The sequence below is a fragment of the Gopherus evgoodei genome, chromosome 10 (assembly GCF_007399415.2).
Source record: "Gopherus evgoodei ecotype Sinaloan lineage chromosome 10, rGopEvg1_v1.p, whole genome shotgun sequence".
NCBI lineage: Eukaryota > Metazoa > Chordata > Testudines > Testudinidae > Gopherus > Gopherus evgoodei.
The window spans coordinates 73,383,519-73,395,877 of NC_044331.1; the positions used below are offsets into that span (position 1 = coordinate 73,383,519).

Below are 12,359 nucleotides of genomic sequence, written 5' to 3' on the forward strand. Positions count from 1 at the left end.
ATTCATTTTCCCAATTCAAAAGATTTTATTTTTGGATTGATTCTTGCTGCAGGAGCGTGATGGATACAGGTAATTGGAAATACAAACACACCCACTAACCAGCAGCAATAGGTATGGGGATTAAACTTTACAGACTCAGAGTCAAATTCTGTGCAACTCCTTTGACACTTCAATTGAATTACACCTGTGAAGCTGAGAGCCAAATGTGGCCCCATTGTGTTTACAAAACTCATATTGTGTAATTCAATCCAAGGCAGTTCATTCAGTTAAACATGCTGTCTAGTGACATTCATTTCAATTGTGAAATCTTTACTACACATTTGATTAATCTTGTCTCCCTTTTATTTCTTTTTAGAATGTGTGCTTATGTGTGCTCACACTCTCTCCCTAATACATTAAAAACAAAGAATTTAAGCTAATGCTGAGTAACTATTCCTCTGTGCGTTTGACATATAAGATCACCCCCGAGGGGGACAGATGTCAGCAATCTTTAAACAGACCTCCCCATTTACTTCAATGGGAAGTTCTGCTTATAAACTGATGGTACAATATAGTACTGTGGAAATACCAGTGCTGACACCACAGCCATAGATATTTTCAGTTTTACAATGTTTGAGGGAGATTATTTCCATACTTTCGCAACTCAGAGCTTCCATTTCAGTTTGTTTTAGACTAAAACTGGTTTTAGTAGAAAAGTTATTCTTATGTTTATTAAGTATGGAGTAGCTGGACAAACTCTTGTGTACGGAGTTTTTAAAGAGTTTAAAGATCAGGGTTCCTTTTAAAGAGTTCAAGCAATTCAGGAAGAGGAAGGGTGAATAATTCTTACCGTTCTGGAATGAAATGAGACTGTCCTGATACCCGGCTCTCATAACATTACAACGTGTATTTAGTGTCAATGTACACTTTTCTTGATTTTATTTGAAGTGCTGACTTCAGTATTTTCTTTATGCTGGAAATAATAAGGATCTTCTATGTATATTCTCTCTGAGTTAGGAAAAGTAGAGACTTGAAACATGCATCTCAGAGATGTCTTTCTAGTTGTGGGACACCTTACCACTGGCCTAATAGCCACCTGTTCCCACCTCCCATTCTGATTTATCTTGGCCTCATGGCGGTTCCCTTCTTACCATTTTCTGATGGGGGAATCACTCTCTTATTTATGCTGACTCCATCATACAGAATTCTACAGTCCATTCTCTATGTCACTTCTACTTTTTAAAATTCATCTTAAATCCTTCCATTTTTGTCCAGCTTATTTCTGGTTCCCTCTGTACTGTGTTTGTTTATTAAGGGTGCTGCATAATAGTAGTCAAATGCATTGTACTATATATCTGTTGGAGCTTATTTCTGAGAGGTATAGCTTGTGTGTTAGCTTCTGTTGCGTGCCCTATAACAAACTAGTCATTATTTCATTGTATTATTATTAAGAATTCAGCACATGTACTAAAATTCTTCAAACATAATTTTGGGCCATAAACAATGTTCTTCTAGACTAAGAAAAGCCCAGGCATTTTAGCCATTTATAGCACATAAAATGATCATGCATGGTGTCTGAGATGTTTTCTTCATGCTTGGATTCTATTTTATTTAGAATTTAAAACATGAACAATTTATTTACTTTTGCTATTTCTCTCCCTTCAGAAAAGCTGGTAACCAGAAGAGAAGATAGAAAAGTTAAGATCACTATGTGGCACTGTGAAGCTTTCAATGGTACCAAGAACAGCGAGAACCAGCATCTCTGCCATGACTTCCATTTGGTTCTTTTCATCTTTTCCCTACTCTACCTCATCATCTGTTTTCCAGTTGGCCTTTGTTACAATGCCCTGCTTGTCCTAGTTAATCTCTGTAACAAAGCAACTATGACAATGCCGGATGTTTACTTTGTCAATATTGCAATTGCTGGCCTCATCATCAGTGCAATGGCACCAATGTACCTTCTAGGACCTGCCAATACAAAATGGGTCATCTGGAATATTAACAATGAAGTTTATATTACATTACTCATTTTATTCAATGTTTCATCTTTAGTTATCATGTACTCTACTACATTGCTCAGCCTGGACTACTACATTGAACGTGCTTTACCAAGAACTTATATGTCAAGCGTGTACAACACAAAACACGTCTGTGGGTTCATCTGGGGAGGAGCCATGCTTACAAGTTTTTCATCTCTCTTATTCTACGTCTGCAATCATGTATCCACTAAAATAATTGAATGTTCCAAGATGCAAAACAAAGAAGCAGCAGATGCCATTATGGTTTTTATCGGGTATGTCGTACCAGCTCTTGCTGTACTGTATGCATTTGTGTTAATTTTGCGAATACGTCATGAGGCTACACCACTGGACCAAGACACTGGAAGATTAGATCCTTCAGTGCACAGGCTTTTGATTGCTACAGTCTGTACACAGTTTACACTATGGACACCCTACTATGTAACTCTTTTGGTAAACACATTTATTAATGTGCAAGGAAAACTTACAGATGAGAATTACATCCGAATATTACGTTTTATGAAGGGTTTATCAAAATTGTTGGCTTTCTCAAGTAGTTTTGTAATGCCTCTACTCTACCGATATATTAACAAAAATTTTCCCCACAAGTTACGACGGCTGCTTAAAAGAATACACTGTGGAAATCAAGGATGTTCTCATGAACGCACAGTAGTACAGCAAGTTATGACGTAGGTATGAAAGAATCTCATGGTGCTCTATTACTGCAGTACTTTGTATACTGTACTCAGTATGTGACAATATTTTGTTGATTCTTAAAGATCATTTATATGGGAGCACCTAGCAAGGAGGCTTGAAAAGAGCTTCCATTATAACTAAATGATTTACAGTTTAAACCTACAGGTAGTAAAAATGGGTGCAAAAAATCTCTTAAGCGTCTGTCTACATGTTATAATACCTGTGTTTTCCAGTATTTTCAATGCACTGAGTCAGTTAAAAAGCAAAAGCTTTGTCTTCACAGTTCTAATAATCTTGTCTGAAGAAATCACTTAGGGGTTAAATGAAGCCTTGATTGAATACACAGCACTTTGTTATCTTATACAGGAAAAAGTAGTATTTTACTCTCCATATAAAGGAAGACAATTGTTTTAATTTTAAAAGTAGAGATATTCTTGGTGGTGGTGAAGACAGCATCTTTTCAATGAAGATTATCTCTGTTAAAGATCAGACTGTTCAACTATATAAGTTTTAATAGTGAAGTGTTAATTATGACTTACTTTAGTATTTAATTAATTTGCTTCTTCTCCCTTCCCCAAAGAAGGGAAGAAGACCCTAAAATGCAATTCTAAGAAAGGATATTCTTATGCAGACTTAGCTACATTTTAATATCTTTGACAAATCAAATTTTCCTAGATGTAACAATTAACAAACATACATTTAAGTCTTCATTGCTCTCTGTGTATCATAAAAACATTTCAATGATTCAGAAATATTTATTAACTATTTTAAGGGAATGAAGAGACATTTGCTCTGCATATTAAAACGAAGGATACAATGGTTCATGAAGTTAGAGTGAAAGTAAAATGAACATGGTTGAAGAATGTTTGGCTAAGTGTTATGGTCCATAAAAGTTCATGTAACTAGAGTGAATTATTTTAAACAAATAAATATGTTTCTAATGAACATTTTTCATTTTTAAGGGATATGCTTGTGACAGTAATAAACTGAAGTCTCTTTAATCATGGGACATTGTTAAACCTGCAGGAGGGGGGAAGCTTTCAATGTAGGTATTGTTTCAAAATGGGCAAGAACCTGGAGCCCTTTTGTAAGGCTCATAAGTTACTATTTTCCTTGAACAGAACAATGTGTTGCTTTCTTTAAAATGTGTCAGACTATGAGTAGTCTCTCTTAAGATAGGTTTAGTTATCACTATCTTACTTTTTAAGTACCAAAATTCAAGCACTTGAAGTGACAGCAAATGTAAAATGATGCAGAATAAAAAGAAAAATTCTATAGTTTCTAGTATTATTAAACATACATTTTTAGCTTCTAAATTTAACCAGTTGAAATTGCTTTGTTTACATAAGCAAGAATAATTTGTATTTTATTTAATATAGAATCAGACAAATTATACATAAAAAAAATAAGGAATATAATCCATAATAGGAGTAATATTTAAAATGGATATTTATGAATTCAAACCAGCATTAGTTATTTGCTTAATATTTCCTGGAACTCCTTGCAGCGTGACTCCAGAATGCACTGTATCGATTGAATTTTTTAAATTTACAATAGTGATGAAGAAATTCAGTGCAGATTGCCAAATTTTACAGTTGAGAGAGTATTTGAAAAACAGAGATAATGCAAACAGAAACAGTGGAACCTCATTGATCTACACAAACAGGGGAGTGCAAATTAGAGAGGTTTTGGGGCTAGGAAACGTTCGAGGAAAGCATCTGATCCAATAGTTAACTATAAGTGCCCTCCCTTTGGGCACAGACAGCAGAGAAGCCAGAAGATGAACTGGTACTCTTCTACTGCATTGTGGGGAACATTGCATCATCTACACTGGCCCTGTCTCAACACAGTAACTTCTAAACCAATAGAATTCTGCTAAATTGCAAAATTAAAATTCCACATTAGTGTGTATTTACAAAAAGCAACAAAGAGTCTTGTGGCACCTTACAGACTAACAGACGTATTGGAGCATAAGCTTTCATGGATGAATACCCACTTCATCAGACGCATGTATATTTACAGTTTACCAAGGTGTAGGTTAGCAGATTCTGCTGCAGAAGAAATAAGGAGAAAAAATAACTTTTAAACCCTTTTAGTTATTAATAGTACCATTTCACCATACTCTCTGTCTCCCGTTTTTTGTCTGTTTCTGTACAGATTACAAACTATATGAACCAGGAAGAGTGAGCTCACAATCCATTTACCACTTCTTTTCCCTCCTCCCTTTCAGTACTATTCCACTCAATTCTCCACACACCTGTCTCTACTTCTCCTCTCTGGGTAGTAATTTATTCAACTCTCCCATGAACATGTTGATTATCCGCTACTGTTCTTTTTGGTATCTTGTTCTATATTTTTAATAATTGCTTATTTTAATTAAAACTTTACTCAAAATAATTTTACTCTTAATTCTCTATATATTAAACCACTTGAAGGACTATTCAACTCAATCATATTGATCCCCTTCATAGGTTCGGTGTTGGTTAGCTCACAAATATCTCCCTCCTACCAGCTGATGGAAATGAGTCTGGCCTTTCTCTGTTATTGTGTCTGATTTACATTTCACCTAATGAGCCAATACACCCCTTCAAACCATATGAGCATTCATGCTCTTCATATATCATGTGCCTTGAATCTCACTAAATATAATCTACTGTAATAAACAGAATACTGTAACAGTAATCTCTCAAATCTCTTTTCTGACCAGCATATCAGACAGCCATTAAATTTTTCACATGTTCAGTATCTTCCTTTATGTTTTCCAGTATTATGGAGCCTCTCAGTGTCACAGCATCAAAAATCTTGCCTTTATTTTAAATGTAAATAATGAAAGAGTAGAGAGATTTAAAAGTGAGCTCTGCACTACCTCATTAGCAGATTCTTTTTAGGATGGAAAGTGCCAATTAATAAGCATTTATCTCCTCCTCTAAATAATTTTTGCTGTGTTGCCAAATCTCTTCATGCTCCACTATCTCATCTTCTTGAAACTTATTTCTGAAGTGGAACTCTCTCAAATAATTTCTCTGAAAACACTGGCACAGGGACACAAATGCATCTTTCTTTTTGCTATAGTAGCTGCATCCTCTCACAGCTCAGACTTAATTCAATGCGAGATGCTCTTTCCCAAGAGCTTGCTGGCTCTGTTCAATCAAGTGCTACTTGTCCTAAAGAGTCCAGATTAGTTGCTTGAGAAACTGCTAACTTTCTTTGCAGCATTTCTAAAGTCATTAAACTTTATTCCATTAATTTGCTGTAGATCTCTTTTAAGCAACGGCACGGTATTATGGGCACAGAAAAAGATGGAGGCAATTTGGGGGAGAAGGTGTGCAGGACACAAGATTCTTGGCGGCTCTACTCCTGGGGTCCCATCCCTGGTTGGTGTAGTTGTGGCAGGGGAGCCTCCCTTGCTTCCCAGAGACAGGAGAGGCAACAGACATGCACACACCCCCTCTCAAAAGTAGTAAGGGTGGCAGCAGATGTTCTCTCTCTCTCTCTCTTTTTTTTTTTTTTTTTTTTTTTTAAACAGTGGGCACTAGTACTTAACCTAGCATATGAGATGTTTCAGCTTGGGTGAGTAGGTGGATGTGTACACCAGGTCCACTGCACTTTCTGCTTCTGGTGGTAGGTCTTCCCAGAACAGGTTTTGGAGTTAACATCACATTGAAATGAACAGAGCACCTCGTACCTCTCAGAGCTGTTGTTTCAGGCAGTCTGCAGACTAAGAGATACTTCACAGCACCAGTTGCACTCAGTTTGCAAGGGCCTATAGTGCCTGTGCTTTAACCTGGCTCTGTATGGGCATTTTTAGAAATTATCCGTTTCCTTGTCTTCTCTGAGTACTTGTAACAATTGCAGGATAGCCTTCTTTAATTCCCACCAACAAGTAAACAGATAATAAAACTTCTCTTATACCCATCTAGCAGAATAAACTCTCCTCTTCTTAACAAAAGGAAATCCATTTCTTGAAGGGAAACATCAAACCCAGCATTTCTGTCCTGTAAAAGTTGTTACTAACGTGCAGTCCAGCATCCAGGGAAACTGAATTTCTAGAAAGAAGGAAACTGGCTTTACCTGGTGTGACTATAGAGTCATGCCAGACTGACTGCCTCTTTAAAACACACCTCCAGAATGTTATACCTGTTTTAGAGATTTAGCTGCATTGTCAATTTTAACTCTCACTATTTGCTTTCCTTGCTCACATTAGGGTGACCAGATGTCCCATTTTTATAGGGACAGTCCCGTTTTTTGGGACTTCCTCTTATATAGGTGCCTATTATCGCTCACCCCCTGTCTCGTTTTTTCACAGTTGCTATCCGGTCACCCTACACATAATCTTATCAGTAATTTTCACAAACATGCAGCATCTTCATTTGCAAAGTATAAAATGCCACATTAATTTCTGTCCTTTTCCACTTACATGAAATTCCCTGCTTCACACTATTGGTCTTTTATAACCTCTCTTCAGATTATAATTTCTTGTCACTTTTAATGTACTAGAAAATTTTATTTTCATGTTTCATTTTGCTCTTCTACTCTTTCACGTGGGGCCTCACATTTTTTCTGTGGTACCATTCACTGTGTTTTAGCTTCACTAGCTTCTGTTTTGTTGTCTTTTTTATGACATTTCAGTTTTATTGGAATGATTTGTCATTTTAATTCAGTGCTGTCCAGTATAATGGAAGATGTTGTTTTTATGGGGGGGGGGGGAGAGATCTAATCGGTTTTCTTCAACATACTCTACAAATCTGAAGACTGTTTTAAAGTCCTAGTTTGTGTATGTGTGTGCGCCTGAAGTTAAGTATTTTTGCACATATCCTCAGAAATATTTTAAATATGAGGAGATCATCAATTGATTCCCCTCCCCCCACCCCTCATTTTTGTTTCTGGATTAGACTGGGTTGTTATTTTCAATAGTGAGCATGATCTTTTGGCTGCTCAATAGAAACTATGACATGCAACTGTATTTGCATGCAGCCTCCTTGAATATTAGATCAGTAGTGATTTTTTAAAAATAAACATTGAAGTAAACATCCAAATGAACAACAACTTTGTAGTGGTTATACACATATAAAAATATATGAGCACGTACATTAGAAACTGTCCTTGAGGGAAAATTAAATGTGGGATAGTGAAAATATAAGGAGTTTTATGAACAAATCCTTGATATGACAAAGTTCTCAAAACATAGCAAACACCAGTAAATCAAAAGTGGGGCCTTTCCATTTCAATGCCTGAAGGTTTCTGATTGCTTTGTAAATATGAGCCGATCTGTTTTGCATTTGAATTAATATTGGTAAAGTACTGTATATATGCAGATAAAAGTAGCCTGCTGATGTAAAAAAATTTGCAAAGAATTTATTAAATTATTTCAAAAAAAAGATACGTCTATCACCATTTAAATGTAAACCTCTTTCAATGATTAAAGTGTACTGTATAAATTTCTGTTTGCATACGCTGTACATTAGAATGTCAGCACAAGAAAAAGTGCCATTATTAACAGTATTATTTTCTCCCAGAGTTTAGTATTTTTGAGTTGATTTATGGTTTGTAGCCTCTCTGCTTTCAGAAGAGCCAATTATGTCAAATCAATAAACTAACAAAACTGTTCACCTCTTCATCTGCTTATGTTATTACTACCACTGGTTTTCAGACTGATTTGTGTTGGCTAATTGATGAAATCACTAGCTTCCATACTTTCCATTTGAGAACCAAACTCATTTTTACCATATAATTATAAAATAAATTGACTGGAATATAAATAGTGTACTTACATTTCAGTGTATAATACATAGAGAAGTATAAACAAGTCATTGTATGAAATTTTAGTTTGTACTGATTTCGTCAGTGCTTTTTATGTAGCTGGTTGTAAAATTAGGCAAATATCTAGTTGAGTTGGTGTACTCCCTGGAAGACCTCCAGGGATACGTGTACCCCTGGTTGAGAACCACTACTCTACTAGTCTAAATAAGAGAGCGAGCACTCAATGAACAAATTCACTGAGCAATATATTAAAAGCTGTTTCAGATGATCCATCCTGTGTTCACCTATTGAACTTTCCATTTCCGCTGGTACACAACAAAAAGACAATCAGTGTTCATCATCTTGCTTTAAACACTACAACCCCATTTGTTCAAAAGGTTTCATGTTAATGAAGATAGCCTGTTTATAAATTAGTTTAACTGGCCACGAGTTTCGTGGAGGCTGAACTCTGGACCTGATCTCATTTACACTAGTGTAAATCAGTAGCGAGTCCACTGAAGTCTTCTGAATTACGCTGGTATAAAACTGGTCTATGAGAGTTCCGAATCAGCCCTTCTGGGTGCACAGTTCCAAGATCCTATTTGCTTGCTGGATGTTAACTCTCATTGACTTCAGGTGAGAGTTACTAGTATTCTGAGGTGGGAGGACAGAATTATGGGAATTGTTTGTTTCAGAGTGCAGTGAAAATATGCCAGGTGACTATATTTGAAAATCCTGGGGGAAATAATTAAGCTTTTTTTAAAAAAAACAAGACTCAGTTAAATGGGGTTGTACTATGCATGTTTGCTAAGAAAGAGTGACAGTAGTACAGTGACTAGGTTTGGAGCCAAATACTGCTCTCATACCAGTAGAAATCCTGAGTGATGCCACTGACTTTATTGGAATTAAATAATATTGAGAACAGTGAAAGGGAGAGCATAATTAGGGTCTTGGCTTCTCAGGAATTAATAGCAGAACTGAGACTAGAATTCAACTAATCACTTTTGCCTCAATATATGCAGCTGAAAAGTGAGTAAAACACTTACATGCCTCAAATATGTGCAGTAAAGTTTAATTTTTGCAAAGCTTTTAATAAGTGCAAATTATTGCTTCTTTTACTATACAATGCCAGGTTCATCTACGAATAAAAGCAATCAAATTTATGTCAAACAACTGCAATATTAGATTGCCATGTAGCACACGAATTTAAGACTGAAATAGCTCATGTATAACTTATTTTTAATTTTTCCGTTGTCCACCAATCAAAGCATTTCAAAGTATTCAAAATGTTATTTTTCCATATATAGAAAAATAGGCTAAAAGAGGCATTTTCCCTTTTCTATTTTTAATGTTTCATTATTTGTAATGTCCTCATAAAAGTTGGAAATAGAACCACTTTTCTTGTTTATTTTCTTCATTTACATATTTCGTACAACAGAAGCAATAATATTTCCCTTATACTTTTCTCTGGGTTTGAGTACTACATCTTTAATTACATCAACAAGAATGCTCAAAATTTTGGAGATAATATTTATTAACAACTTTAACCCTAGCCGGCGCAGCTCCCACATTATTGCATGTCACGCCCAGAGACTGATTTTGAATGTACTAGTTTCTCATAAGAAGATTTGTAGTTTTAAAAAACAAAAATATACTTAAAATCATTTTTACCATTAAGAGTACTTTGAAACTGCGACCAAACACTGACAAGAGTAAAGTGAATCAATTCAACCTAGATTTTAAAGCATTTGAGGGCTTATTACACAGGAGATTAAAAAACAGCAGTAGGGGGTGGGGGATCAGTGCCAACATGGAGTCCTGGTGGAAGAAAAGAGTAGGGAGGTTTACAGGGAGCGAAGTGTCAAGTTGAAACCTGCGAAGTTCAATACTGGAACATCTTTGTTTAACATATGGCTAAAATGTTCAAATCTGGAGGGCTACAATCAGGCTTCCAAATACATATTAATCTCCCACACAGAAGTGGCCTCATTTTCAGAGGTGCCGAATATCCATAAATCCCAATGAAGTCAAGAGAAGGCACTGGGGCGCCTCACCTCGGAAAACCAGGCCCCATTTTATTTAGCTATTTAAACACAAATTTAGAAGTCTTATTTTAGGCATCCAGGTTTGACAATTTCATCCAGTTTAAACTAATCTTGAAGCTCGTACAATCTGTTGCATTTTGAAATTAGTTGGTGAGAGTTACAGAGAACAAGCCCTTTTTTTATACACAAGTTTTGTTTCAGCATTAATATGAAATGTTTTTTAAACAATATTCAAATTAATTTTAGAATTAGAGCTAAAGAAATGTCAAGGCCTTGATTGAAAACTCTTTAGAAACTCCACCTTGTGGTCACCTGCTGAATATTCCTACAGTTCACTGTAGCAGTTACTTTTATTTTTAAATTATATTTTATTAAAGTAATTTGTTAAAATAGTCTACAGTAGATTCCTGCTAAATCTAAATTAGACATATAAATGGTTCTGCACACTAGAATAGGGTTGCCAATTTTGGTTGGACGTATTCCTGGAGGTTTCATCACATGACAATCTTTAATTAAAGATTAATCTTGAATTTCTGGAGACTCCAGGACAATCCTAGAGGGTTGGCAACCTGCAGTAGAGGCTCATTTGTAATAAGGGAATAAAGGAAAACAGTTGTTGGAAACCATGGTTGTCCAAAAACTGTGCTACAGCCTTGGACAAAGCCAGACTGTGGAAATAAAGTTACATCTCAACTACAAGACCACATAGCATTTAATTATGTTGGCGAACAACTCTGCTGTAACCACGTCCTTCAACAAGATTGTTGTAGAAAATCCAAGCCTTGAAAGACCGCTCCTAAACAGGTCACATGGGCATTTGGAATTAACCAGATACAGGTCTGTCACAGCTTACATGTATTCAACATGCGTGATTTCAGCTTTATGCTGAAGGGCCGGAGTCCAGGGGGAGAGGCCTCAAGTGGAAGAGGCGTGGCCTCAAGATTTAAAGGTCTTGGGGTACCTGCCTTTAAATCACTCAGGGGGCTCCCAGCTGCAGAGGTGGCTGGTAGCCCCTGAGGTGAACTAAAGGGCCCGAGACTCCAGCCACCCTGGAGCTTTGGGCCCTTTAAATGCCAGCCCCAGCTGGGCTGCCAAAGCTGTGGGCGAGATTTAAAGGGCTCCTCCGGGCTCCCCACCATGGCGGGAAGTCAGGCGGAACCCTTTAAATCCCACCCACAGCTCCGGCAGCGGGGCCAGGGCCAGCATTTAAAGGGCTCCACCGGGCTCCCCGCCACGACGGGAAGCCCAGCACAGCCCTTTAAATCCTGCCCACAGCTCCAGCGGCCAGGCTGGGGTGGCATTTAAAGGGCTCCTCTGGGCTCCCCATGGTGGCGGAAGCCTGGAGAAGCCCTTTAAATGCCACCCCGGCCCTGCTGTCAGAGCTGCGGGTGGGATTTAAAGGGCTTGGGGATATAATTTTCAGTATACGCGGTTTTCACTTTACGCGATAACCACAGAACAGAACCCCCGTGTATGTTAAGACTTGCCTGTACATTACTATAGCAGCATGAATAAAATGTTCTGCAGGTCAAAACAGAAAGAGAGGAATTACTTCTACTATGTTTCTAAAGTAAATCCTCCACTTCCCACCCACTGTGGGAACCTAAGGTCCTCATTGATATATTAAAATAATAAAATGCACTATTAGTTCAAGTCATTAAGCAAAGAAAGGGCATCTGCAACAGAAGATAAATGTGCTAAATGATGTCTGAGAGAAGAGGGTAATAAATATAAGGCCAACGGCAATCATGTTAAAACGCACCACTGGAAAAAAAGATTTAAGGTTGTTTTTTTTTTTTAAAGAAGAAAAGGACAGATAGATTGCTATTTTATGAAAGTGAATTCCGTACATTAGGGCCCATCACAGTCAAAGAATAATTGC

The 12,359-nt window shown here is 37.0% G+C and overlaps 2 protein-coding genes across 9 annotated transcripts in view; one reads left to right on the forward strand and one right to left on the reverse strand.

Moving 5' to 3' along the window:
- The window catches only part of GPR146 (G protein-coupled receptor 146), a 64,973-nt gene extending 61,335 nt beyond the window's left edge, over positions 1 to 3,638 (forward strand). For all 5 annotated transcript variants that reach the window (XM_030579171.1, XM_030579168.1, XM_030579170.1 and 2 more), the window contains one exon: positions 1,645 to 3,638. In XM_030579171.1, coding sequence (XP_030435031.1) covers positions 1,689 to 2,690 — 1,002 coding nt within the window. In that variant the 5' untranslated portion in view covers positions 1,645 to 1,688 and the 3' untranslated portion in view covers positions 2,691 to 3,638. The remainder of the gene's footprint in view (positions 1 to 1,644) is intronic.
- The window catches only part of C10H7orf50 (chromosome 10 C7orf50 homolog), a 200,222-nt gene that overhangs the window by 110,293 nt on the left and 77,570 nt on the right, over positions 1 to 12,359 (reverse strand). The gene's annotated exons all lie outside the window — the stretch shown is intronic.